This window comes from Solanum verrucosum, unplaced genomic scaffold (genome assembly GCF_900185275.1).
Source record: "Solanum verrucosum unplaced genomic scaffold, falcon-dt-bn FXZP01000032.1, whole genome shotgun sequence".
Taxonomy (NCBI): Eukaryota; Viridiplantae; Streptophyta; class Magnoliopsida; order Solanales; family Solanaceae; genus Solanum; species Solanum verrucosum.
The window spans coordinates 3,665,274-3,690,652 of NW_026020569.1; the positions used below are offsets into that span (position 1 = coordinate 3,665,274).

Genomic DNA, 25,379 nt, shown 5'->3' on the forward strand with positions numbered 1-25,379 from the left:
TATAGCCTACCTAAGATATAGTTATAGCAATTTATTATAAATAAAATTAAAAGTTATGTTAAATGAAAGAGACAAAATACAACAGAGTAGGACTTCTTTTAAAATTCCCAGAAGATAAGAGGCTTGTGTATTATGTAGAGAAACATCAGGGACGTCTCAGCAATTAAAAATATCTTTATAAATTACACATGTACCTGGCAATAATTCATGAGGAGGGAAAATGGCGGGAAAGGAGGACAGTAGCAAAAATACGGCACCAAATTCGAAATCGGAGAAAATGGAGGACGAAAAATCGGAGGTATCATGGAGGAAAGAAGTCGACACGAATCTCAAGAGGCTCCATTCTATGCTATTTGGAGCAGACGTAGCTCTCAAAAGTAAGGATTTCAGTTCTGCAACAGTACTTGGACTAGGACTTATCGGCTTCCTCGATTCCCATTCTCATTCAGACGTCGACGAGGCCTTCATTCGTCCTATTCGTCGTGAAGCTCTGTCAAATTTTGATTCTGCTCGAAGCTCCCTCATAACTGAATCCGATCGGTACACTTCGTTTCTATTTAATGGTTTATATTTTTGTAATTTCTTTAAATGCTAGTAAATAGATGTTCAGTAATTGATGTCTGAATTCTAACCATAAACTAGATGCTCTGAATTTCGTATCTCCGACAATCGTTTGGACGGACTGTAGTATATGTATGGTATAGACTAGTTTTTTTCCTTCATTCTAAGCTACTTTGAGAATATAGACTGAATGAGCGTGGATTTGGAGGTTAATTTCTGACTTTAAATATTATTTTGCTCTATTTTGATTTCTCAAAAGGCATTTTGATGCAATTTAGTTCTCACCTCATGAGTGTGTGTCATTTCAGAGATTTCAGAAAAGATGCTTCAGCCTTATCTGTTTCTTTTGAGCTAACTTTAATCGAATTTTCTGTTAGCCTTGTAAACAGTTTTGAAATATCGGCGCGGTTTAGTAAAATTGAGGAGAAAACATGAAGAATGATGTGACCTATTTTACCTGTTAATCTATGTCTGTTAGCCTAGCAAAAACTTTTGAAATATCAACATGGTTTAGTAAAATGAGGCAAAAACATGAAGAATGATGTGATTCTATTTTTCTTTTTAATCGAATTTTCTGCTTGCCTTGGAAAAACTTTTGAAATATCAGCATGGTTTAGTAAAATTGATGTGAAAACATGAAGAATGATGTGATTCTATTTTTCCTTTTAATATTTTTTTTTGTTAAGACCTGCAATTTTTTTTGTAAAATATCAGCATGGTTTAGCAAAATTGAGGAGAAAACATGAAGAATAATGTGATCCTTTTTTTTCTTTATTCGCTTTCATTTTAAAAGCTATCATTGGTCAAACGACCCAACAGTAAATTGGTTCATTCTATATAAAGAGTCAATTGAGGTATATTATGATTTTTCTTCCGTGAAGTATTATTCCTCTGAGAAGGATACATTACTTCAATTGCATCATTCATTCTTTTCTCACAGCTCGAAGACAAACAGAATAGTACAAGTATTTCCTTCTTTTTTTTGTTTACAATTTTGAACCTGTAAGAATCATTTTGTTCATCATTTCACGAGTCACTCATATTAGCAATATAAATAATTCAATGAACCAATATGTTCTTACATGTTGAAGTTGCTGATCTTTGCTATATATCTTCAGCCATGCCTTTGAACAAGCAGGGAGAGATCCAGGCTGCATATTTGCCCAAGGAAAAAATATTGACATTGAGAAGATTAAGCAGTCTAAGTACTTTCTTTCTCTTTGTCAGCAACATGAAGACACAGCTAAAGGTGAACAGGTGTGTGGACTAAGAATTTGCTTATTTCCTTTTTTCTTTTCTATCACCAGCACTGAGAATCCTATTTACATGCTTGTTGTTTTTTCTTTGGTTTTCCCTTTCTTTTGAATTCGCTATATCTATAAAAACTTAATTCAAGCTACTTTCCATTGTTTGTGAATAAAGAGTGATCGTTTTGAGAATACGTGAAGTCATTTGAAGTGTATTATCTTGCAGGGAAATCAATTAAACAGACATGCCAATGTGGGTAGCCGAACCTTGAAAACACCTGCACACACTAGTCCAAGAGATTTCTCCTTGATAAAAAATAGAAGCTTTGCAAATGATAGTAGCCCAGAGGTTCTTCCTGTTGATAGGTTTCACTCAAAGCATGTGGACATTAAAGATGGAGAGGAAGAAAGAACTTGTGTCAATGGTTCCAAAACAAGACGGTTGTACAGGGAAAGCAGTGGCTCTAGAGATGAAAACATCTCATCCCCCTTGTGCACTGAAGAAGCTGATGTTGATGCTTCTCCAAATGGATTTGTCACTGCTAGAGCAAAACTGGTACCTCTTTCAATTTTCATGGAAGCTTCTTGAATGTTGAGTTACCTAAGTTATCATAGCTACAAACCTACAACTTTCTGAAACAATATGTTTTAGGCTTTTATTTTGTCTAATTAAGACTGTCTGACTTGTTTGCTTAAATGCACAGAGAAGAATTCCTTGGCTGACAACCAACTTACTTTTGTTCACATTATTGATTCTTTTCCCCCTATTCTTAATCCAAAATGTTATGTGAAAGTCCGATCAACAAACATAAAGGTCTGGTTCACGGTTCTTGATTCCCTAATTTAAAACCCATAAGTACTCAGGTGGACCCTTCCCCGAGGAGGGAATGATTAAATGCAATGCGATAAAAGCTTTTCCTATTTAGCAGAAACTTTGTATGCTATATAAGGTCAAATTTTAGATTAAGAGGAAGAAGAGTATATTTTAATATCGACTAAGACAGTTGGTGTAACAGGAGAGAATTTTATGGACTTAGATTTCGATAGAAGAAGACAGTTGATCAACTCCTTAAACCCAAGGGAATGCTACACCATTGCAAGTTAAAATGTTTTTCAATCAGGGCATTATTTCCAGCCTATTGCTAGTGTAAATGGCAATGTAATGTGCATGCAGCCATGATTCCTAACATGAACGTCATCACTGTTAGCAAGTGTATTTATTGCTGTAAACATATAGCTGGCATGGGTGAATGATGTCATACCTTTTAGCATCCATACAGAAGCACTGGTTATTTAAAAAGAGACTGATTGATTTTCAAGAAAGCAATTATATAATCTGATAAATGTGTTTTTTAAATTGAGCAACAACTCTGAGCTGTAGTATCAATTTGCTTTGTTTATTAAGGACTGCCGTTCTTGAAACTTCTCAGATTTGTAAATCTTTTGTTTAGCTTATTTTGTTTTGTTTTATGTGTGTCCATTCTGATCATTTCATGCTGTAGGAAATGGACGCAAGACATAAGCGAGGGTTGAGTAGATCACCAAGTGCTTCAATCTCCCCACAAAACGATAACACCTTGATGAACAAAGGCTGTGGAGTCAGGTCCTATGGTTTTCCACGCCGTGGCATACGGGGCAATTTTGTTCCTCCTATCAGAGGTAGTAGTGGCAATAATGTAGGCAATGTTACTTCACGCACTTCTAGGAAAGGAGAAGATACACTTGATGATTCAACAAGGAGATGGTTAGTTGACTTTTTGCTTGTTTTGTATCAGTAGAGATCTACTTTGAGCTAACTGTGCTATTTAATTCAAGTTATATTAGCTTAGTCCATTTTACAAAGATGATCACAAGATGATCTAAAAGGTGTTTCATAATGCGAAATGCTTGTCCTAATTCTTCATATTATATACCATTCAGTTTGGAAATGTTAGTTGGTCCTGATGGTGAACTTCCTGAGAAATTGAGGAATATAGAGCCTCGACTTATTGAGCATATCAGCAATGAGATTATGCACCGGGATCCCAATGTGCGTTGGAATGACATTGCTGGCCTGGAACATGCTAAAAAATGTGTGACTGAGATGGTCATCTGGCCATTATTACGTCCAGACATATTCAAAGGCTGCCGATCTCCAGGTCGAGGTCTTCTTCTGTTTGGTCCACCAGTAAGTTCTTAGTCCACCAGGTCAAGACAGGTTTAGAAGAAAGCAGTTTTCTTTGAACTTATAAATCTCTCATGCTTTAGGGAACTGGCAAAACAATGATAGGGAAAGCTATTGCTGGCGAGGCAAAAGCAACCTTCTTTTACATATCTGCCAGCTCTTTGACAAGCAAGTGGGTATGTTGTATGTTTGTATATGTATATTATTCTATGAAAACTGAAATGTACCTGATCCCTTTTCTCGAAAGAAAAGGAGGATGAAACCCCCAACCTCCTGCAAGATATTTAACTATTATATGCATCACGATAAATAAGTTAATGGGGACGCCACTGTTTTTAAGCTACGAATTCATCTATTGTATCTCAAATCTTACAGGAACAATAATCTCTTTGTAGGCAGCATAAACATTTTACCTTGCGTACAATTTTATAGTGAGCCACTAGGTTTATGATATGAAATACCCAGTGAATAAACAATAAACTGGAGATCTCCCAAGTCATTTGGAGTCTTAACTGGTCTAGCTGTAAAATTTCATGTAATTCATACCTGGGAATTTGATAAGAAATGACAAGGAAATGTAAGGATTACTATAATCTAGTGCATGAGACTTGCGTTACAGCTATCTTGTTCTAGATATATATTTAAAGGTGGATGGAACTATCTTGGCAAATGATTTTGAGTTCATGATTGTAGATTGGAGAGGGGGAGAAGCTGGTGAGGGCACTTTTTGGAGTGGCCAGTTGTCGTCAGCCAGCTGTTATTTTCGTTGATGAAATAGATTCTCTGTTGTCTCAGGTATGTAACTCTCTGACACTTCAGTGTAAAGAGAAATCTTTTCCTTAGTGCATAATTTCTGCATACTGAATGGGATGCAATATTTGAAAAAGATCATATCTTGCAAATTGCTTCCTTCCTTCCTTTTCTAACAAATGGAAATGTTGGATTTAATCAGAATTGTGTCTGAGTCATGTAGTGATGAGGAAAAAAAAACATGTAGTGATGAGGAATTTATTTCTCTTGTCAACTCATCAGCTAGCAGATGTTGAAATTGGTATTATACCTACTTTTGACTCCCTACTAATCCGGGACTTTTGGCATTTTCGAAAAAATAGTTTAGAATCATTGGGGGAAAAAGAAACAAAAGGGCGACCCAAAACATAAAAAGAAATGACTTATAGTAGAGAATTCAGTGTTCTCTACTTGTGAATTTTTTGACTGACATTGTGGTTGAAAACTTGATAAGGCTGCAGTACAAGTTAGAAGGTAAACATCAATCATACATGTATACTATTTTTAGTTTTTGGCTGGACTTTACTTCTCCATAAGCTGATTGCCAAGTAGGGATTTCTAAAAGACTTTACATGGTTGCAGCGCAAGTCAGAAGGTGAACATGAATCTAGTAGGCGCCTGAAGACACAATTTCTGATTGAGATGGAAGGCTTTGACAATGTGAGCGAACAGATTCTTCTTATAGGTGATTTCTAAATCCCTCTACACTTCAGCATGTTAAGAGAAGCAGATTCCCATTTAAAAACCACGTAACAGTCCAATCACAAACCTATGCTAGTCAAAAGTTTCTTTGTTTTCCCAAGAGGTGTGCGTTGTGGATGAATCCATGAGGTGTAGTTTGTATACTGGGCAATCAAATGAGAAATTTAAATCTGCCAGTTTCCTTTTTACTACAGAAAAATATTTAATTTAGTTACTAGCAGAAGAAAATTTGATGGTATTATTCATGGAAACAGGTGCAACAAACAGGCCCCAAGAGCTTGATGAGGCTGCAAGGAGACGGCTTACTAAAAGACTTTATGTTCCACTTCCTTCCTCAGGTGCAAGCTAGAGCCTCATTTTAAAAAATCAGGAATGGAATACTGTGACCAGTATTGTTGACCATATATCTTGGAATACAGAAGCACGAGCTTGGATTGCCAAGAGTCTATTGGAGAAGGATGGTTTGTTTAAGCTTTCAGATGACGATATTGTCTCCATTTGCAAATTTACGGAAGGTATTCGCAACTCATGTTGCTAACATTCAAAAACATTAAGACCCATCTGATGAGGCCATAGTTTTGTCCATCGTTCCTATTTTTCTTTCTTCCTTTTATTTGTGAATTTCTTATTTATCATGTTTTGCTTAAATTTTCAGGGTATTCTGGGTCTGACATGAAGAATTTAGTGAAGGATGCTTCCATGGGTCCATTGAGGGAAGCTCTAAGGCACGGTGTTGAAATTACAAAGCTAAAGAAGGAGGATATGAGGCCAGTAACTCTTCAGGTAATTTGCAGGCATGCAAAAACAGCAAAAGTTAGATGCTGTTATGGAAACAAAAGAAAGAACTAACTCAGTTGCATACTAGTCCGTAATTTTCTCATCACAGCATTTTCAATATGTTGTTTTGCACAGGACTTTGAGAGTGCATTACAAGAGGTAAGGCCTTCTGTGTCTTTGAATGAACTTGGTGCATACGAGGACTGGAACAAACAGTTTGGAAGCTTAGCACTTTAAGAGCCAGAGGAATAATCACATCAGAGAAAATAATGTAAGTTGCATGACTTTTACATTCCTTGCGAGAGTGCTGGCAGATGATCCATGGATTCTCATTTCATGTTCAGCTACACGAGGGATATGTAAATTCGTCTGCTACCTAAATGACCCATCCAGATCAAGAAGAATCTTCCATATGCCATGCCAGACAATTTAGGTATTTTGCAGCATAGTTGATGTCGATTGTTCAGTTTCTGTTTTCCAATAGCTAAATCATTGTCAAAATAGTTGTTAACCTACTGGGACTTTGTTAAAGAGAAAAAATTTAACCTTTTTTTTTTTACTTTAGGTAGAAAAATGATGAGGGAATCCTTTGGAAAGAACAAAAAAATTGTTTGCACGAGCAATACATATTTCTCTTCAATCGTTGCAAATTTAAAATCACTTCAACTGGAAATTGAGTTTTTTGTGCAGCATCCTGTGTGTTTTGTCGAGGGGCTGGAGAAGGAAATACAAATCATAAATAAAAGTGATATCAGTAAAAGTTAATAGGGCATCATGCCTCGTGGAGATTTTTTATTTTATTATTATTTATTTAAATAGAACAGAGATTTATATATTAAATTGGTTCATTATAAACATGAGGAGCATTCCCACTTGAATAATAGTGGTCGTGGTATGGCCATTTTGTTCGCCATTTTGGCTTGAAATCGTTCTAACAAAAATAGTTCCTAATAGTTCTCTTCTCACATAAAGTCAATGTGGTTGAGAATTTTTCTCATTACTCAATTGAGTATTTTTTCCGTAGTAAGTTGCTCAACTTTGTCTCTCAACTATAAATATTTTACCTTATAAAATTAATCAATTGTTAATATTTCACTTAAAAAATCACTCTATCAAGTTAAGTAGTTTTTTCATTAAATTTTATTGAAATCAATTTTTGTTTTAAAGTAATTTTTTGAATAAATAATTAAATGTTCATTTAATTATTTTATAAATTTTGTTGGAACACAATTTTTGTTTTAAACTGTTTTTAAAAAAAATAATAAGATGCTTACATATAAAAAAGATTATATTTCAACAAATTTAAAAGTATTTATTTTTAAATAAACCTGCAACCTTAACTGAACATGCATTAGTGACCTCTTTGGTGGAGGTGCTTGTTCAATTGTGTTCTCCGTCCCTCTCGTTTGTCCCAGATGAGTCCTGTCAGGAGCATTCTCTTCAAGATCTACGCTATTGAAGTCAATGAAGAAAATACGTAATAAGATTATATTTTAATAAAATAATTAAAATGAGTATCGTATTATTTTTTAAGAAATCAGTTTTAAACAAAAATGTGTTTCAATAAATTTTAATAAAATAATTAAAAATGAGCATCTAATTATTTTTTAATAAAAGTAATTTAAAATTAAATTGTGTTTCAACAAAATTTAATTAATAAATTATTTAAATTGGTGGGAGACTTTCTAAGTAAAATATCAATAGTTGAGTGACTTTGAGGGTGAAATAATCATAGTCTAGTAACTTTGAAGTTATAAAAGAAAGTTAATGACTTTTTGTGATAAGAATCATTAGTTGAATAATTTTCAGTGGAAAAATCCTTAGTTTCATAAAAAAAAAAAAAAAACTATCAGTGGAATGATCATATTGGTAAAACTCAGTACATATGAATAAATATGTAGTTATGCTCCTAGCTGCCCGCCAGGAATCTGTTTCGAGATTGGTAAGGTCAGCTCCCCTGCAGGCTGCAGGTCTGGATTAAACAAGTTCTATTGAGTTTAAATAAGTTGATAAAGAATTGCGTCTACTTAGCACTTCTTGCACCAACGCAACAAAAAATATACACTATTGTTTATGGCATCTGACTTGGTTGCAATTTAATAACAAATAGTTAGTTGCCTATGTAAATCTTGAAAATAGTTTTATATATAGCGTGAAGATAACGCATGTGTCTTCCAACTTGATAAGAATACAGTAATTAAAAAAGAAAAACATGCAAGCTGTAATATATAAGAGTATATTCTAAAGCATAGAAACAAATTTATTTTAACAACTTGGGTAGAATGGAAATCAGTTTGATTTTCAACTCTCACGTAGTTGGTACTTAAACCGTATAGACTAGTATATCTATACTATTTTTTATTCAATATTTTTCCTTTCCTTCCGATTGGTGCCAAAGTTAGAGATCTGTACCTTACTTCTTTTTGGTATTGTAGTCTTACCATGCGGCTATACTTATCGGTTTAATGTAAATATAACTTACTACTTTTTCTGCCCATTATTTATTTGATTACGCGGATAACATATGTTTCAAGAAGGGATTGAAGAGTAGAAATATGAACAGGAAATATGCTACAAACCACTTCTATCTTGTAAAACAAATTTCTCTTGGTACACAATGAAGGATTTCAATTTCTTTCTTCTCTAGTTAATTCCTTTCTCACAAGCTTTTTGTTTCCAGTCCAAGTGTAGAGAAAAGATTACAGGGGAAATAATAAAAAAAAAAGAAGAAGAAGAAGAGGATGGTAGAATTGTCTTGGCTATTAAAACCTTTAAACAAAGTTGAAATACTCCTCCATCCTTGAGGATGTGAACCAGTAGCTGCTGTATTGATCGATCGGTAAAACCAATAAATATTCTCAGGAATTAAAGGTAGAAAATGAAATAAATTCTTTAGAGATAATGGTGGCAGCTGTTGGAAGGAGAACTCGTTGGAGCATGTGAAGGAAGAGACTTAGGGATCATCTAAATTAATGTTTTTAGTTTTATGGACAAAAATCTTAAAACCACCAGCCATATGAGCAGTTAGGAGTGGCAAAAACACAGGAGGATCTGAACAAGCTGGTCTGATTTGGAAGCGCTTCAATATTGAAGATACAACATACTTCATTTGAATAAAGGCCAATTCTTTCCCAAGGCAAACTCTTGGACCTGCTTGGAAGACTGGAAACTTGTACAAATTTGATGCCTGCTCTGCTCCTCCTTCATCTTCTTCTGAATTCTGCATCCATCTCTCTGGTTTAAACTCTAACCTGTCCTTCCCCCACAAGTTTTCCATCCTCCCCATACCATAGGGGAAGTAGGTCACTCTATTGCCAGCTTTGATACGAGTACCATCTGGCAAAATATCATCAGCAATTGCATGCTTTGAATCCCATGCAACTGGTGGATAGAGTCTCATTGTCTCACAGAGGCAAGCTTTCAAGAATTTCATCTCTCTCAATGTCTCATGCTTTGTTAGTGTTTCAGCTTCTATAAACCTTAGCTCCTTGGAAACCAATTCATTTTCTATCTCAGGATGGAGAGTAAGTAGATAAAACAACCAAGTCATTGCCGCAGATATTGTGTCTCTTCCTGCTATAATGAAGCTTATCACCATGTCCCTGACTTCCTCCTCATCAAAGTTTGCTGCCAATATCAGTTTTGAAAGAAGATCTTTACTGATCTCTTGCTGGTTTTCTCCTCTGATCTTAATCTTTCTCTCGCGGATGATAGTAGCGACTGATGAATGGATTTGATCAATGGCTAGTCTCAGCTGTCTTTCAGATCCAATTTTTAACCATCTTTTCACCTTCCATATGGCAGATATAGGAGCAGCCCCTCTACCAGCACATATTTGTGAAGCCCTTTCAAAGGCATGTAGCAGAGGCGAAAATGGAAGAGAATGATTGAGGCAACATGGATCAAACCCCAAGGAAACTTTGCAAACGACATCAAATCCAAGTCTTCTTAACAAGTCTTGCAAGTCAAAAGCTCTATTTTCAGCCTCCATTAAGTCTAACATAGGCAACAACTTGTTCTCCACCTCTTCTTTGAGGGCATTCACAACGTAATCTCTCAAACACCTTGCGGTGAACTCATGGCTAACCATCTTGCGCTGTTTGTACCATATATCTCCATCCACATTGAATATACCATTTCCAAGAAAATCACCAAGAATTTCATTGAACGGCTTGCCTTTAGGAAAATTGTCAAAGTTGGTTTTGAGCATGTACTCTACATTGTGTGGATTAGCTGTTACTATGGTCCTCCGAGCACCTAATCTGTCTATCACGATTGTTTTTGTTGGTGACTGAGAGAGAAGATGAGTGTACCAATCTAAGAGACGATAGCGGTTCTTGTAAAATGGAATCAGGCAACCTATGATGGGGTAAGTTGGCGGTCCTTCAAAGCCTCTGGCACCTTGCTGGAATTGTTCAACAATGACATACGATAGATATAGAATTAGTGTTAGACAAAAGAATGGAAGAATGAAGAAGGGGTATGTGGTGAAGATGGAGAGGAAGGTGACCATTATCATGTCTTCCAATATATTTTAAACAAAGAGAAGTGTGGACGTACATATATAAGTAATAAACTAGATCGGTCTATATATAATATGTTTATTGACACATGTATAAATAAATCAATAGCTGTGATTGATCTGTCTTTTTGGAATATTAGAAAGTCGAGTAGCTAGGTGGTTCCAAGTTTTCACTTGTATGCTTTTCTTTAAAGCATTGTAATTTTGTAGACTCGGAATATATGATTTGTCCTTTATGATAGCGGTTTTTACTACTCTAGTAAACTATGAATTCAATTGAATTGTATTCTGATCATGCATTTTAATTTCATGAAGTCAATATATAGTTGATTAGAGAGAATATATATATATATCTTTTCTTTATTACCGCATTTTCTTAATTACTTTGTAATTTCTGAGTTTAATAAAGAAGAAGGCAACGAAATAGCATCTTCTGGAACACCTATCCAAATTGATACTATCTTGTTTGTGGAGGGAAGGAATTAAAAGGAAGGGAAACTGGAATGTCGAGGGATTTTCTTTGTTTGGATGGCAATCAAAATAGAATAATTAAGTACTACTAATTTCAACATTACTCTCCTCTTATAAAACCATATTCTAATTCCGGCCCTCAAACTCAAATCCTTCACACCAAGTAATCCTAAAGTATTCCGCACACTCAACCATAATTAATAAGTAGTATTTTATCTGTTCAATTTAACTTTATTCAAACACATTAAGATAATAATAAATATTCTTTAATATTGAGAATATAATTGAAAATTAAGGACCCGTTTGGTCATAGATTTTCCAAGTAAAATTTAGGAAAAACTTTGGCAAATAGTGTTTGTCTATTACTTGACAAATTTGGCAAACAACCGAAATTCCCAAATACTAGAAAAAACTAGTATTTGAGCCAAATCTCATTATTTGAGATCTTTTAAAAATTCAAATTTTACACCAATTTTTTTATCTTTTACAAAAACACCATTATAGTAGTTGTTTGCGCTGTATTACATAATTTTTACGTGAACACCAAAGTAGTGATAAAATATTCAGTGAATATGAAAGTGATGATATGGTTGTTGATGAAATGATGCTTGTTGAACTCACTCCAAACTACCACATTGCTCCAGTGTCATGGACACTATTTGTTATTTGTTGCGACGAATATCCAATTGATTTGTAATACAAACTTATGGTTAATTTTGATAGTTTTTAAACCTTATGGATATAAATCATATTTTTTCTAAAAAGGTGAAATATGTTTCCCAAATACTATGGCCAAACACATGGTGAAATTTTCACCCAAATAATATTTGCCAAAAGTATTTGGAAATCTACTGCTAAACGCTACCTAAGTGCCAATCTTAATCTTTCATCTTAAAGGTGATATTTTTTTGAGCTGTTAATTTTGAACGGAGAATATCAACTAATTCTGAATCCGTGACAATTTGTTACGTTGCTCAATGTGGTGTTTTGAGTTGACACGTCATGAAGTACAATAGTAATTATTTTGTTGGTAGCTGACAAATCGCCTAGGGAGATACCATTACTTAAGAGATTAACTTATGCTCCACAACTTTGACATTTATTTGGTTTTGTACTTGATAGATAGAGACTAATGCTCCACAACTTTGACATTTGTCATGACTCATGAATTGATACAGGCTACTACCCACTGCATGCCTGTTATGGCATCATCACTACCCCACTTCCACACAGAGTTAAGCCAAAAGTAGTTTATAACGATGAAGTATTAAATGAAGATAAGATTCACATTCACATTCATTCCAATCCAACGGTTGGGGAGATATTGACAAACAACTTTTGAGGCGATTAACTTATCCTTGAATTCAAGACATGTGAAATAGAGAAAGACAAAACGAGTGCAACAGTGATGCCGGACTTAACATCATCTTGTTGCCGTCGAGATTTTCAATAACTACGAATCAAATCTTTCCGCTTCTATTACTACTCAAAAAATATTTCTCATCACTTTCTAACATTTTCGACTTCCCACGAGCTAGTCGCCGGATATAGGTAACACTCTAACCAGAATCAGAGATCGGACCGTTTTATTTTTTATATATGTATAGTATAGATAGGGTCTAATTCATCGGTGACCCCTAAAATTGACAGCAATTTTTATTTAGATACTTTAACTAGGCTTTGTTCATTTTAGACACCTCATGTCAGGTTCTATTGTGTCATTTTGGCACTTTCTGCTGGCATGGACTATTGACGCGTGAGGGACTTATTTAGTGATTTTAGTCTATTTTATTTTATTTTTTCTCTTCTTCTTTCCCATTTTATAGTCATTAACTCTCCCATTATTTCTCAAAGCTTAAAGTACTTCAATGGAGTTTAAATCTTTTGTTATAATAATTTCAATTTAAATTTTGCACTACAAACTTAGATAGACCCAAAAAGAAATAAGAAATCAAACTCATATCATCAACACCCCAAATCATGTAAAGTTCACCCACAATAATCCTAAAATAGGAGCAAGAAAATCTCAATTTTTACTATGTAAATGCTAATCTCACTAACCTTGAGCCCTAATTAAACTACAAATATAGTATAGGTAGGGTTTAATTCATCGGCGACCCCCTAAAGTTGACAGTAATTTTCACTTAGATATTTTAACTAGGTTTTATTCATTTTAGACACCTCATGTCAGGTTCCGTTGTGTCATTTTGGCACTTTCTGCTGACATGACAAAGTGAGTGTGATACACTCGCTATTAACGTGTGAGGGACTTATTTAGTCTATTTTATTTTATTTTTTCTCTTCTTCTTTCCCATTTTATAGTCACTATCTCTCCCATTATTTCTCAAAGCTTAAAGTACTTCAATGGAGGTTAAATCTTTTGTTATAATAATTTCAATTTAAATTTCGCACTACAAACTCAGATAGAGCCAAAAAGAAACAAGAAATTGAACAAATCATGTAAAGTTCACCCACAATAATTCTAAAATATGAGCAAAAAAATCTCAATTTTTACTATGTAAATGTTAATCTCACTAACCTTGAGCCCTATTAAACTACAAATATCACAAAATTAAAAAAAAAAGACGCAATCTTAAAAATATGAACCATTGTTGTTATACATTTGCACCTTTTAGCCCTAAACCAAATGAAGAAATGGGAGGGAGGGTGCTATGAATGGAAAAAATCATGAAAAAGAGGAATAAAACGGGGAAGATGGTTGTGTGGTTGTGGGTGTGACGGAAAAGATAATGAAAATGAAAGAATATGATAGAGTAGATTGTGTGGGTGTGGGTTTATGATAGAAAAAATAACGCTCAAAAATAATAAAAATGGAGTAATACAATGGAGAGGATGAATGGGGAAGATGACTAGGGAAGTTGTGGGGTGAGGTGGGGGGGGAGGGTTGCATTTTTCTTTAAATTTGTCAAATATTTTATTTAATTTTTGGGATAAAAAGACCACATGTCATTTATTCATTGGTTACTTTGTCATGTATTTTAATTCTTTTTTTTTCTTTAATATGATAGATTTTTAATGAGTTGGCATGAAATAATTGAGCATCTAATCTACGTGGACGCACTTGGTTAACACACACTTGAAGTAAACATGTGCTAGTGAAAAAAGTGTTAAAAATGACACACTGGGATCAGATGTCTAAAATAAACAAGACCTAATTAAAATGTCTAAGTGAAAATTGTTATTAACTTTAGGGGATCGCTGATGGATTTGACCTATTATTTAATTGTGCACTCTCATAATCAATAATCAAAACTCATGTGTTAGCACGGTGTGACTTAAGTATGTATGAAACATTTACTTCCATGGCTTATACTCCCTCCATTTCATATTAATTAAATTATTGAGGTGTTTCACATCTTTTAAGAAAAGAAAATTAAGACATAAATTAGGCTTAACTTTCCATTTTTACCCTTATTAACTATTCTCAAAATTATGATTAAAATAACTAAATATTAATTAATAACTAATTTCAATACTAACTAATAAAGGGTAAAATTGGAAAAACATTCTAAAAGTAGTCTTGAAAATTGAATAATTAAGTTAATTTGAATAATAAAAAATGTTTTAACAATTCAATTAATATGAAATGGAGGGAGTACTAAATTTGCTTTGATTCCAAGAAAGAGAACGCTTCTTTCAACTTTCCGATTATTCGTGCTATCGTGTATACACTTCCAACTTAACTACGAATCATAACTCTCATACAATTCATGAATAGAATTCCAGGTAAGAAGAGATCAAACCATCCGATGCATCTTAGGAAACGTACGAAAAAATATCTAGTAGTATGAGAAAATAAATTCTTAGGATCTTCATCTTTATCTTTTGTTTAAGGCCAAACACATATGCAGACCCTTAAACTTGTCCCTAAATTTCATTTTGGCACTCCAACTCAACCTTGTTCCATTTTAACCCTTCAACTCCAATTTTTATGTTCCATTTTGGCACTTCTTTCCAAAGAACCAACAAAGTGAGATGTGTGTACTTCACATGCCATTATTGTGCTAATAAATAATGGATGAACATTTTTTTTAAAAAATAATTTTTTTTTAGAGTTTTTGTACTTTATTGTGTGAAAAAATAATCTGCGAAAGTGTGTTGGTTTTTTTAAAAACAATTAGTTAATTTAAATAACATCACATATATTTTTTTCATATCTAGTCTACTTGAACTAACTCAAATATCAGTTTTCTAATTTTTCATTCAACTAATTAAATACGAGTGAAAAAAAACTCATGTTCATTGCTAATTAATAACACTACCAAAAAATGTTGAAACTCGATAGACTTCGTTGGGTTGTCATTGATTTTTTTAAGAAAGAAATCGACGCACTTTCGTAGGTTATTTTTCACGCAAAAATATAGGAAAATTCTTTAAAAAAAAATTGTTACTTTTTTTATTAAAAAAAACAATGATAATCCGTCAGTTTTAATTTTTTACAATAATTAACGGATGATCGTCAATTTTTAAAATGCAAAATTGCAGTTGAATAACATATATAGAAATAAAGAAATCATAAAATTAGTATTTTGTGTTAAATGGTACATAAAAGAAATAGAGTTGAAAGGTAATCTTTTATTATTTTTTTAAAAAATACTTTTTTTTTTGTCTTTCACTCTCTTAGAGAATGTGTGATGCACACTCTCTGCCACATCACTTAGAAGTGCCAAAATGGAACATAAAAATTGGAGTTGAAGGGTTACAATGGAATAAGGTTGAGTTGGAATGTCAAAATGAAATTTAGGAACAAGTTTAAGGGTCTGCATATGTGTTTGACCTTTGTTTAACAATAAGGCCTTTTAATCTTTTAGTTGACAATAAAGTATTATATTACTATTAGAGGAATCTTATCTTTTATTTAGTTGGATATAAGATCTTATTTGTTCCTTGTCAGAGTTATAATTGTTTTACTATAAGAATGACTTGTTTAGGGCTTTGTTTATTTTGTCCCGTAGACTTTTCTAATGCAAATTGATTTTGACGTTCGCCTCTCTTTCCCCAATCCTTTCTTTGAACCTCTTTTTCGAATGTGATCATTCTCCACCTGTCTACATATACGTATGAATGCACCTCAAATTCCTCATCCCATCCCACTTCACTTTCGTTCTTTTTGGAGGGCACTACATCTACTTTCGTTAAATAAGACAAACACAAACACAAATCTTGAACCTCATTCTGTGTCTCTATTGCGCAACCTATTCATAACTACAATATACAAACACATGCTCAAAATGAAGAAAAACAAGCTACCTGTGACGAAAGAATAGACTTCACCGTTCCACATGGTGGTTGAGGCGGCAAGAAGATACAATCATCAGCGATGATGGCGAGGAAGACATAATACAACTACGCCTCGATCCCAAACAAGTTTTCGAGAAGAGGACATAATAAGATACCAAATTAATTGCAAAGTAAAGCAGAACCTACTAACCAGTTTCCTAATATTCTAACCAGCTGTGATTGGAACCTCTCTTGCTTTCACATCAGTAGTTCCGTCATCCCAAAACTCAACAAATAATTAGGAGCTTATCCAGATCAAACTACAAAGGAATATAGAAAAATAGATACTGGGGAAGAAACTAGCACAATTGATTGTCAAGATGCAATCACTTCCAAATTATTATTATTATTATTTCCATTAGTATTTTGAGACAACATCAAGAAAACATTTTATTTTCATTTTAAGCTAGGAAGTTACAAACAACCATGCTACTTTCATTTTAAGCTAAGAAGATACAAACAACCATGTCATCTTCATTTTAAGCTAGGAAGATACAAACAACCATGTTTTTTCATTTTAAGCTAGGAAGATACAAACAACCATGGCCTGTGATGCTGAATACTGTCATCTGCTCAACACATGAAACACAGCCTAAAGATTTGCTTGACCAACTCGGACATGAACCCGATGCCATGAGGTGTTCAGGATTCCTCTCAGATTCCAGACAGAATCTATACTTTCAGGTTGGACATTTGCAGATATATCCACCTATTGAACATAGAATATCAACTGAGAACGGAGCAAAAAAATCGGCAGACTGACGTCTTCCAGTGTAAAATAACATGAGAAAGCAACTTCTTAATGCATATAGCAAATTATGGGGTTGCTAGATGTGCCATTGTACATTATTACGTTATAACTACAGTCCTTAGAATACTAAAAAGAATATTAACTAAAGTCTAAAACTGATCCTGGAAACATCTCATTCTAAAGATAGATTTCATCAGAAATTGTTGAAGTTAACAATTGAACCTTTTTTCTATTAGAATTAAGAAAACATGCAAATTTTACAGATAACTAGAAACTTACCGCTTTAGCAACTATCTCCGCACTCTGTGGAATATTTGCCTCAGCTTCAAAAAAGACCCATGCCCATCTGTCACTGCTTGAATCATCAGCAATATATGGAACGCCAGTTCTCTGGTATCTGGTGGCTTCCTCCCAAGTTTTACCACCATCAATAGACACATCTACCCTTTCTATGCCACGCCCACCTCCTGATACTGCGTACCCCTTGATGGTTATCTGAAAACAAATAATTGCCGCTAGAACAACCTAACGAAGTACTATGATTGTCTACGTGCAGCAGTACAAAACAAGGCTGCATAACTGAACCATGCAAACTCATTTCTTTTCACTTACACGAGTATATGTAAAAGTGTCCATCAAAAAAATAAGATAAATGTCAAGAAATGCTTGAACAAAGTTTTATCATATTAAAACTGACCTTTCCATGCTTTACAACACTCACATCATCCAGGGAACATATTGCGCTCTGTAACCAGAAAAGGGAATAGTAACTGTCAGCAATAGACAAATTTGAAGAAGTTGTAAAGCCATGTTGGTAAACAGCCAGATATAAATGCTAAAGTCAGGCCAGATAAATCAATCATTTGATCAACAGACAGTTAGCTAGTTGGACCATCTCAGATCTGGAAAATAGACACTCTTAAAAGTAATCACAAGGCTTTCTACTTTCTAGAACCATCATGTAAAGAACTCTAGTAACACCATATCTCAGGGACATCAATCCTTATTTATTATACAAGAAAAGAGAAGTTCTGGCATAGTGTTATTGCAAATCAAAAACCCAGTTTTAATATTCTATCAAACAAATTAGAACACATGCATCAACCATTTAAATCCAACTATCATTTCCAACTAAGTGTTTCTCTCAAGTTCAACGAACTCTGTGTGTAATGTAACTAAGTATTCTTTCGACAACATGTGAGTTAAAACAGAAAAAAATATATATATTCAAAGTTGAAGTTCCACATAAGTACAAAACACCACATAACTTAGAAAATTGGGGTAACGCAATCCACAAGTAACTCACAAAGTTCATACAAGTACTATTTAGCAAGTTATTGTATCCGAATAAAATGACCAAGGTTATGCTTGCTTCAAAAAAATCGAAAAGATTTTCGAGTACAAGCTTCCGAATTTTTGAAGCAAACGCCACCCAAAACTGTAATCATGAATTCCCAGTCTACCTATTTACAGGATAGATAAGTTTATATACAAAAAAACTAAAAGAACCCCAATGTAAACCACCTACTGATGGGGAGAAATTTAACCAATTACCTGAACAGGGAAGTCCATCTGCGGTCTCCTAGTAGACCAGTTGATGTTATCCCAGTTCACTGTTGGTGGAAACATCTTGTAGTCTTTTTGCATAAAGAATCCCTGTCCAGCAGATATTGTGTTAACAAGTTCAAAAGAAAATGTTTCACCATCCTGAAGTTGTTAATACATAAATAACAACCTGGCATTCTTCGGCAATGATATTGATGTAATCAAGCCACTTAACTGAACGGGCACCTATCACACCAGGGACAACCACACGCAGTGGATAGCCATGATCCCTATTAATTGGCTTCACACGTGAATCCAGTAAGGTTAGTACAGTATGTTGAACAATCAACTTATCAGGTTTTAAAAGGAAATTGCAAGGGTGAAGGGCCGAAGCAGAAGTTTCCAAGCTGACACTCAAAATGCTAGTGTTCTCATTACCAAGATATTGAGCTTAGAAACAAAATTACAAAGATAATTCTAGAATAGCATACTCAAAATACCCCCAGACCTCACTTTGCTTGTAGGATTACACTGGGAATAATGTTGTTTTTATGCTCCAAATACCACTTTTTATTAAGAAGGCTCAACATGTTATTAGAAGTATAATTCTCTGTCAAATCAGATATCACCCTCTTTGTTCCCATTGATTGCTGTCTAATGGACTACTTAACCAAATAGATGACATTAATTTTAATTGGAAATAAATTCAGAAAGTCATCCCCAGTTGAAGCAATAAACTCAGAAAATTGCAGAATTAACCAACGATGTCATTGGATATTACAATAAGGCACAGCATTCAATACACGAGATTACAATTGATTGATACACTGAAAATGACTATAAACTCAAGTCAAACAGTCAAATTTAACACAATGCTCATCCTTCAATGAACCAGATAACTCCACAAAGTTAGAATTGAAGGACAAACCATTTGAATAGTTTGTTATATTGGATTTGCAAGTGACAAAGTGTGTTACTTCATGTCACATCAAGACCCAAAAAATAAGACATAAATTCTCCAACAGTTTCAAATAGGATTCTTTGGTTTGATTTTGAACAAATTGTAGAGAAACTTATTAACTGCACTATAAAATATTTCACAAGGGAAAATACAGACCCACAACAAATTTGTCTTTTTAAGTGTACAATAGGAAAGTTATAAAGAGATCAATCTATGTGGGTTGCTTAAAGCTTTTCTTATAGCATTATTTGTTTGATAAATTTTGTTGAAAAACTGGATATTATGTTGGAATGGGCTAAAAAGACATACACCAACTTAAATAATAGATAACACTAGTTGAATCATTGAGGGATTTCACTGAGCATGTTGTTGTTGTTAAAGCAACTACATTATTAGGAAAACTGAATAAGCAAAATAGGTCAAACTGATACAAGACCAAAGTTGCACACAACATTGAATGTAAAGCATACCATCATTTTACTAGACAATAGAAGATGAAACTGAGAAAACAAGCATATTTAATAAAGATAGAAGACAGTGATTTGTATTACCTCTCCATTCATCTCATAAGCCAGAAGAACATCAGCTTCAGGGTTTGTAGCCTGACTCAATGGAATTGATGCCTTATAAGGACCTCCATTTTCCTCCTAGAATCATAAATATGTTGCTGAGCCAGGGGGGTTTTACAGCAAAGTTTATATTTCTAGTAAAGAAAAGTAAAAGAAGAAAAGAGAAAAAAGAAACAACATTTTCATCAATGAATAAGATATCCTACATAATCACCTTACACTTGTCAATGCTCACAAATTCAACATGTTTTCCTCCAGATTGCGTGATACTTGTCAAATAAGGTATTCCAACTAATTCAAGAACATCTGCCAATTTTGCTCCACCCCAAACAGCTGAAATGCACAACAATGTAACTAGTTAAATATAAATTTATTTATTTATATTAAAATGAGGCACCAACAAGCATTTTATACTAAACAGATTTTTCTCAAAAATAATTCCTAACACAGACAACTGGAAAAAGTGATTTTTCGTGGAGGGACCGATGCATCAGTATAAAATTAACTCCTGCCTCCATCATCTCTTCCAAATGTATGTTCCAATATCTTCTTGGAATTTCTCCTCATACCCTCCCCCCCTTTCCATATTTAAAAAAAAAAAGAGAGAGACAAGGAACCCTTGACTGAATAAATATTGTTCCAAGGGAACCTTCCCTTCTACCAGAAATACACGACCCAAACCATTATTATTTTTACTACCAAAGCAAATAACCATATCAAGTGCAGATAGTGAAAGAGGTGAATCTGTGGTTAGGAAACATTAAATCCTATATATATATATATATATATATATATATATATTCTGTCAGATAGATGCAAATGGTTTAATTAATTCTTTACCATAATCACTAGATAATGAATTAGAATAAAACGTAAGTTCTTATACTCCTTTCACTCAATCATTACAAGTTCCACAACTTATTACTCCATTTGTCCCAATTCATGTGTCATATTTTGATTAGGTAGTGTATTTTTTTACCTATGTTAAATTAAGCTTGAAATGTTGATTTGAATTTTTATTATACAAGTACCAGGGGGTATATAGTAGAAATAATAACAGAAAATATCACATTTTCCGAAAATCATTCTAAAGAAGACCATAAGAAGGACACATTAACGGAGTAGAGTGAATTGGATTACTCTAGTACAAATTTTGGTTCCTATGTTAAATTGTTGTTAAATTTAATGTCCCAAGTCTCATATTTTTCTTATCATCTAACTCTCTCAAAGGAATACAAAACTAGGATATTTCTTAAGCTCTGTTGACTAGGCATCCAGTATTATTTACATTTGGTGCACACAACCACTTAACTATACATACAAAAAGAAGTCTTTACTTTAGAGAACTGCAACTTATCATCCAACTAGAAATACTGAAACAGGTAATGCAAGGCACATTTAGCATCTGACTCATGATCTTCGTTCTAAATTGATACTCCCAAAGAATGAAACTTTTCTATAATTAGAAACAACATAACTATAAAATTACTCTTTTACCCTTAATGAATTGATATATAGTCAGTCACACAATTGCCTAAGATTTGTTTTAGACCACAAATTTCAAAAGACTTCTTTCTTTTTTAAACTTCGTGTCAAGTCAAACGGTACCACATAAATTAGGACAGAGGGAGTATTACATAAGCCCCTTAAGTTTTATTTAATAGGAAGCTCAATGAAATCTTGTTAAGTGCTAATAAGAAACAAACCCATCAGTTGTTATGCACATGAGTAGAAGTGTAGGACCTGATTAAAGTTCTTCAACTGAACTCTTTTTAATGGATTCTTTCAAAAATTGATTTCATGGGTCCGTGACATTACAATTACATTTAGTAAAGTCATACTCACATTAGACACTAAATACTTCAAGGAGAACTTACCAAAATAAGTGAGTAACAAACAAACAAACTACGAAGTCGATTAAATTATAAAGCATCGTGAAAACAGCAGCGAGACATGTAAATATATAGGAAGTGAAACCTCTCAGAAGTAGAAGAAAAAGGGTACAACCCATACAAATCAGTTAAAGCAATCACATTTACCAAATTTAGTATCACAAGAAGTTAAAAAGTAAAATGGGGGAGCTACAAAGGGGGCTTGGTGGTGGTCTCCTTGTCAATCCAAGGATGGAATAAAACATAGAAAAAACTACTGTATGTGTATGGTAATGTAGCAAGTTTACCAAGCAAAGTTCCTTTAATTTTATTATGTTAATACTAGCTGTTCTAGACTTAAATAGAATTGCATTAGCAGAAATTTGGTGCATAATCTAAAAATTGTCTTTGGCTACTTAGAGAAGAGTGTGTATACATGATCACATGTAGAATGGAAATGGAAACTTCCTAGCATAAACATGTTGAACTTGCGAATTCTCCATCCAATCTAGTTTATTTCTCAAGTTCACTACAGTAGTATATGAGAATTAGATATCAGACCAAGCTTTTAAATGATGAAAGCACTGCAGGTTTAATCAACTTACCATTTCCTAAAGCAGCAATATCCCAACCAACTCCTTTCACCGTTCGACTCTTGCTCATAGCAGTTCTTCTGTTACCAGCACACTAGAGAAGAACTAAACAAATTAGTTTTGCAAATAACTGAACGATCAACAGTAGTACATATTCCCCTCATGAAAATTTTATAAGATATGGCCCAAAAATTTCTTTTTCAATTTATCATTTCCCAGTCCATAATTCTCTCCCAGCAACTAACACAACGTTCTGGAGTCGGAGCATGAGAATTTACCTGTAAAGTGGCAGTAACGGTATATTTTGGAAGCTTACTGTTATTTATAAACAAAAAAAAAAAATACATCAATTATTTGAGTGAGTAACATGAAAATTGAAGTATTGATGTAAAGGAGTCTGCAGTATCCTCACCAAATATCCTTCATAAACAAGTCTTTGGAATTTTTAATAAGACCACTCAGAGAAACGGAATACCTGAAGAATGGCCAAGCACTCTCAGCAAGAAAGCTCTTAAAAAAATAACAGGATTTTACAAAAAAAAGCCAAAGTATAAAACCTCTCTATGTCATCCACTACTGGTATGGGTCCGTGGTTTCTCTTGTAGAAGAAATCAACAGGAGTGACATAAGATGAAATCAGAGCTGAACGAGTTGGCTCGGCATTAAAAGGTTCCTACACAAAAATTAGCTAATCAGCAATTCCCGTAATGATTCGATCAGCATACAATCTTAACCAATTATCAGAAAATCGCAATAGAAACTCCACCATAAGGATGAAAATATAATACGATTCGGAATAACTACCATTGACTCTCAAAAATTGAGGGTTCAGATGATCGGAAAACTTAATTGCAGCGATCATTACAGACATGTTGCAGTGTGGCAAAGGAATAAAGAAGAAGGGAATTTTATAGATTAACCTTGGCGTTAATTTTAAGGCAAGGATGGCGAGGGGGCTCTCGCGAATAATCGGAAGGCCCTCTAATCCCAGGCATTTCTCACTTCCTCAGTTTTCTTTGCCGCCGGCTTCACTGTAGTCCTGCAATGTGTGTGAGTTGTGAGAGTGATGAGGAGATTTGTACAAATATTGGAGCGGCCTCACTACCTGACGAATTTGAGGCTAAGAAGAGAAGCTATTCATGTAATTGGAAATCTAACGGTGCGGTGTGACTTCTGACGTGTATTATTGTCGAGGTCGCCTTTGATTGCCACGGTGGATTTCTATTTCACTTCACCATATGTACATGTCGCCAGGCCAGCTCATTGTTTTTGGCTTTAATAAGCGAGCAGTGTCAAGTGAAATAAGGTTGAAACAGCTCATAATTATTTTAATTAAATTTTAATTTATTACTCCTCTATTCATTTTTATTTGTCTCACTTTATTTGCATACACATTAAAGATCGTTTGATAGAGTGTATTAGAAAAAATAATGCATGTATTAGTCTTATGTATTACTAGTACCTTGTTTGGTACTCTTTTTGAACCTCTGTATAACTAATGCACTTTATTGTGTATAGTCTGTTACCTATAGGAGTAGGTGTAAAATGGTCTCTTAACTATACACACGGGTTTAGTCCTTTAACTATTCAAAAACTTATCAACTTTGGTCCCTTAACTAGACACTTACCGATTTTAGTCCCTTAACTATAAATTTGCCGATTTTAGTCTTTTAAGTATTCAAAAACTTATCAGGTTTGGTCTTTCCCCACTTTTTAATACAAATAGCCTAGGTTTATATTAATAGAAATCTTCGTAAAATAAAATCTTTACCCTATTTTTTTAATTAAGTTGTTTCTCTATTCCAGCCTTTTTTTCTTCAAACTACTCTTATGAAAAGAACAATAACGTCAACGATTCAAAATAAAATTAATAAGGAAAAAAGATATAAGTCTTAATTTTATTCAATGAAGGATAAAATTAAGCATATAGTTGTTGTTAATGACTTAAATCCGCACTTGAATATACTAATCAGTGCGGATTTTATTTAATTTATTCAAATTTCTTTATGTAAAATAAAATGAATAGAATAATAAAATTGATCTATTCTTTTTAAAAAAAATTTGCAAATCTATCATTTTATAAATTTTCATTTCTAAAAAATTAAACAAATTCCGTTCCATGAAGTCATTGGAGTACAAACTTTGGATTTAACGGGTAATGATTTTTTTTCTTTTTATAATAAAGTTTAGCATATTCAAGTCCTTAGTAGCAATAATATGCTTAATTTTATCCTCCATTGAATAAAATTATAACTTATATTTTCTTTCCTCGTGAAATTTATTTTAAATCGTTGAGGTTAAAGTTATTCGCATAAGGTTAATTTGAAGAAAAAGTAGCAGAGAGAAAGAAACAACAAAAAAAATTGCTAAAGGATTTATTTCTAGAGGCATAGATTCCGTTAATATAAACCTAAGCTATTTTGTATTAAAAAAATGAACAAAGATCAAATCTGATAAGTATTTGAATACTTAAAGAACTAAAATTGGTAAGTTTATAGTTAGGGACTAAAACCATTAGATGTATAGTTAAGGGACCAAAACTGATAAATTTTTGA

General features: G+C 33.6%; 3 protein-coding genes across 6 annotated transcripts; 1 reads left to right on the top strand and 2 right to left on the bottom strand.

Annotated features, from left to right (window-relative positions):
* Window positions 1-219: 219 nt before the first annotated feature.
* LOC125810876 (ATPase family AAA domain-containing protein FIGL1) lies at window positions 220-6,968 on the top strand. 3 transcript variants are annotated; one of them, XM_049490373.1, is made up of 13 exons: window positions 220-540; window positions 1,680-1,818; window positions 2,035-2,364; window positions 3,311-3,552; window positions 3,729-3,975; window positions 4,056-4,148; window positions 4,666-4,767; window positions 5,344-5,446; window positions 5,718-5,801; window positions 5,883-5,978; window positions 6,119-6,246; window positions 6,376-6,511; window positions 6,931-6,968. In XM_049490373.1, the coding sequence occupies exons 1-12, from the start codon at window positions 221-223 to the stop codon at window positions 6,475-6,477; spliced, it is 1,986 nt and encodes a 661-aa protein (XP_049346330.1). In that variant the 5' UTR covers window position 220; the 3' UTR covers window positions 6,478-6,511; window positions 6,931-6,968. The 3 variants fall into 3 exon arrangements, with proteins under 3 accessions (XP_049346330.1, XP_049346329.1, XP_049346327.1); XM_049490372.1 differs by lacking the exon at window positions 6,931-6,968 and adding an exon at window positions 6,585-6,772; XM_049490370.1 differs by lacking the exon at window positions 6,931-6,968 and having other exon boundaries at window positions 6,376-6,772.
* Window positions 6,969-9,193: 2,225 nt separating this feature from the next.
* On the bottom strand, window positions 9,194-10,759 carry LOC125811020 (cytochrome P450 94B3). Its single transcript, XM_049490507.1, has one exon. It carries the CDS (start codon window positions 10,757-10,759, stop codon window positions 9,194-9,196), a length of 1,566 nt encoding a protein of 521 aa, XP_049346464.1.
* A 6,101-nt stretch (window positions 10,760-16,860) lies between these two features.
* LOC125810882 (sulfite oxidase) lies at window positions 16,861-24,068 on the bottom strand. 2 transcript variants are annotated; one of them, XR_007441892.1, is made up of 13 exons: window positions 23,745-24,068; window positions 23,382-23,497; window positions 23,237-23,299; window positions 23,103-23,139; window positions 22,837-22,918; window positions 20,575-20,693; window positions 20,343-20,438; window positions 19,021-19,131; window positions 18,840-18,941; window positions 17,983-18,030; window positions 17,565-17,780; window positions 17,064-17,243; window positions 16,861-16,987 (listed from the first exon to the last, which is right to left on the bottom strand). XR_007441892.1 is itself a non-coding variant. In XM_049490379.1 (12 exons), the coding sequence occupies exons 1-12, from the start codon at window positions 23,817-23,819 to the stop codon at window positions 17,127-17,129; spliced, it is 1,182 nt and encodes a 393-aa protein (XP_049346336.1). In that variant the 5' UTR covers window positions 23,820-23,903; the 3' UTR covers window positions 16,861-17,126. The 2 variants fall into 2 exon arrangements, 1 of the variants encoding a protein (XP_049346336.1); XM_049490379.1 differs by having other exon boundaries at window positions 16,861-17,243; window positions 23,745-23,903.
* Between the last annotated feature and the right edge of the window lie 1,311 nt (window positions 24,069-25,379).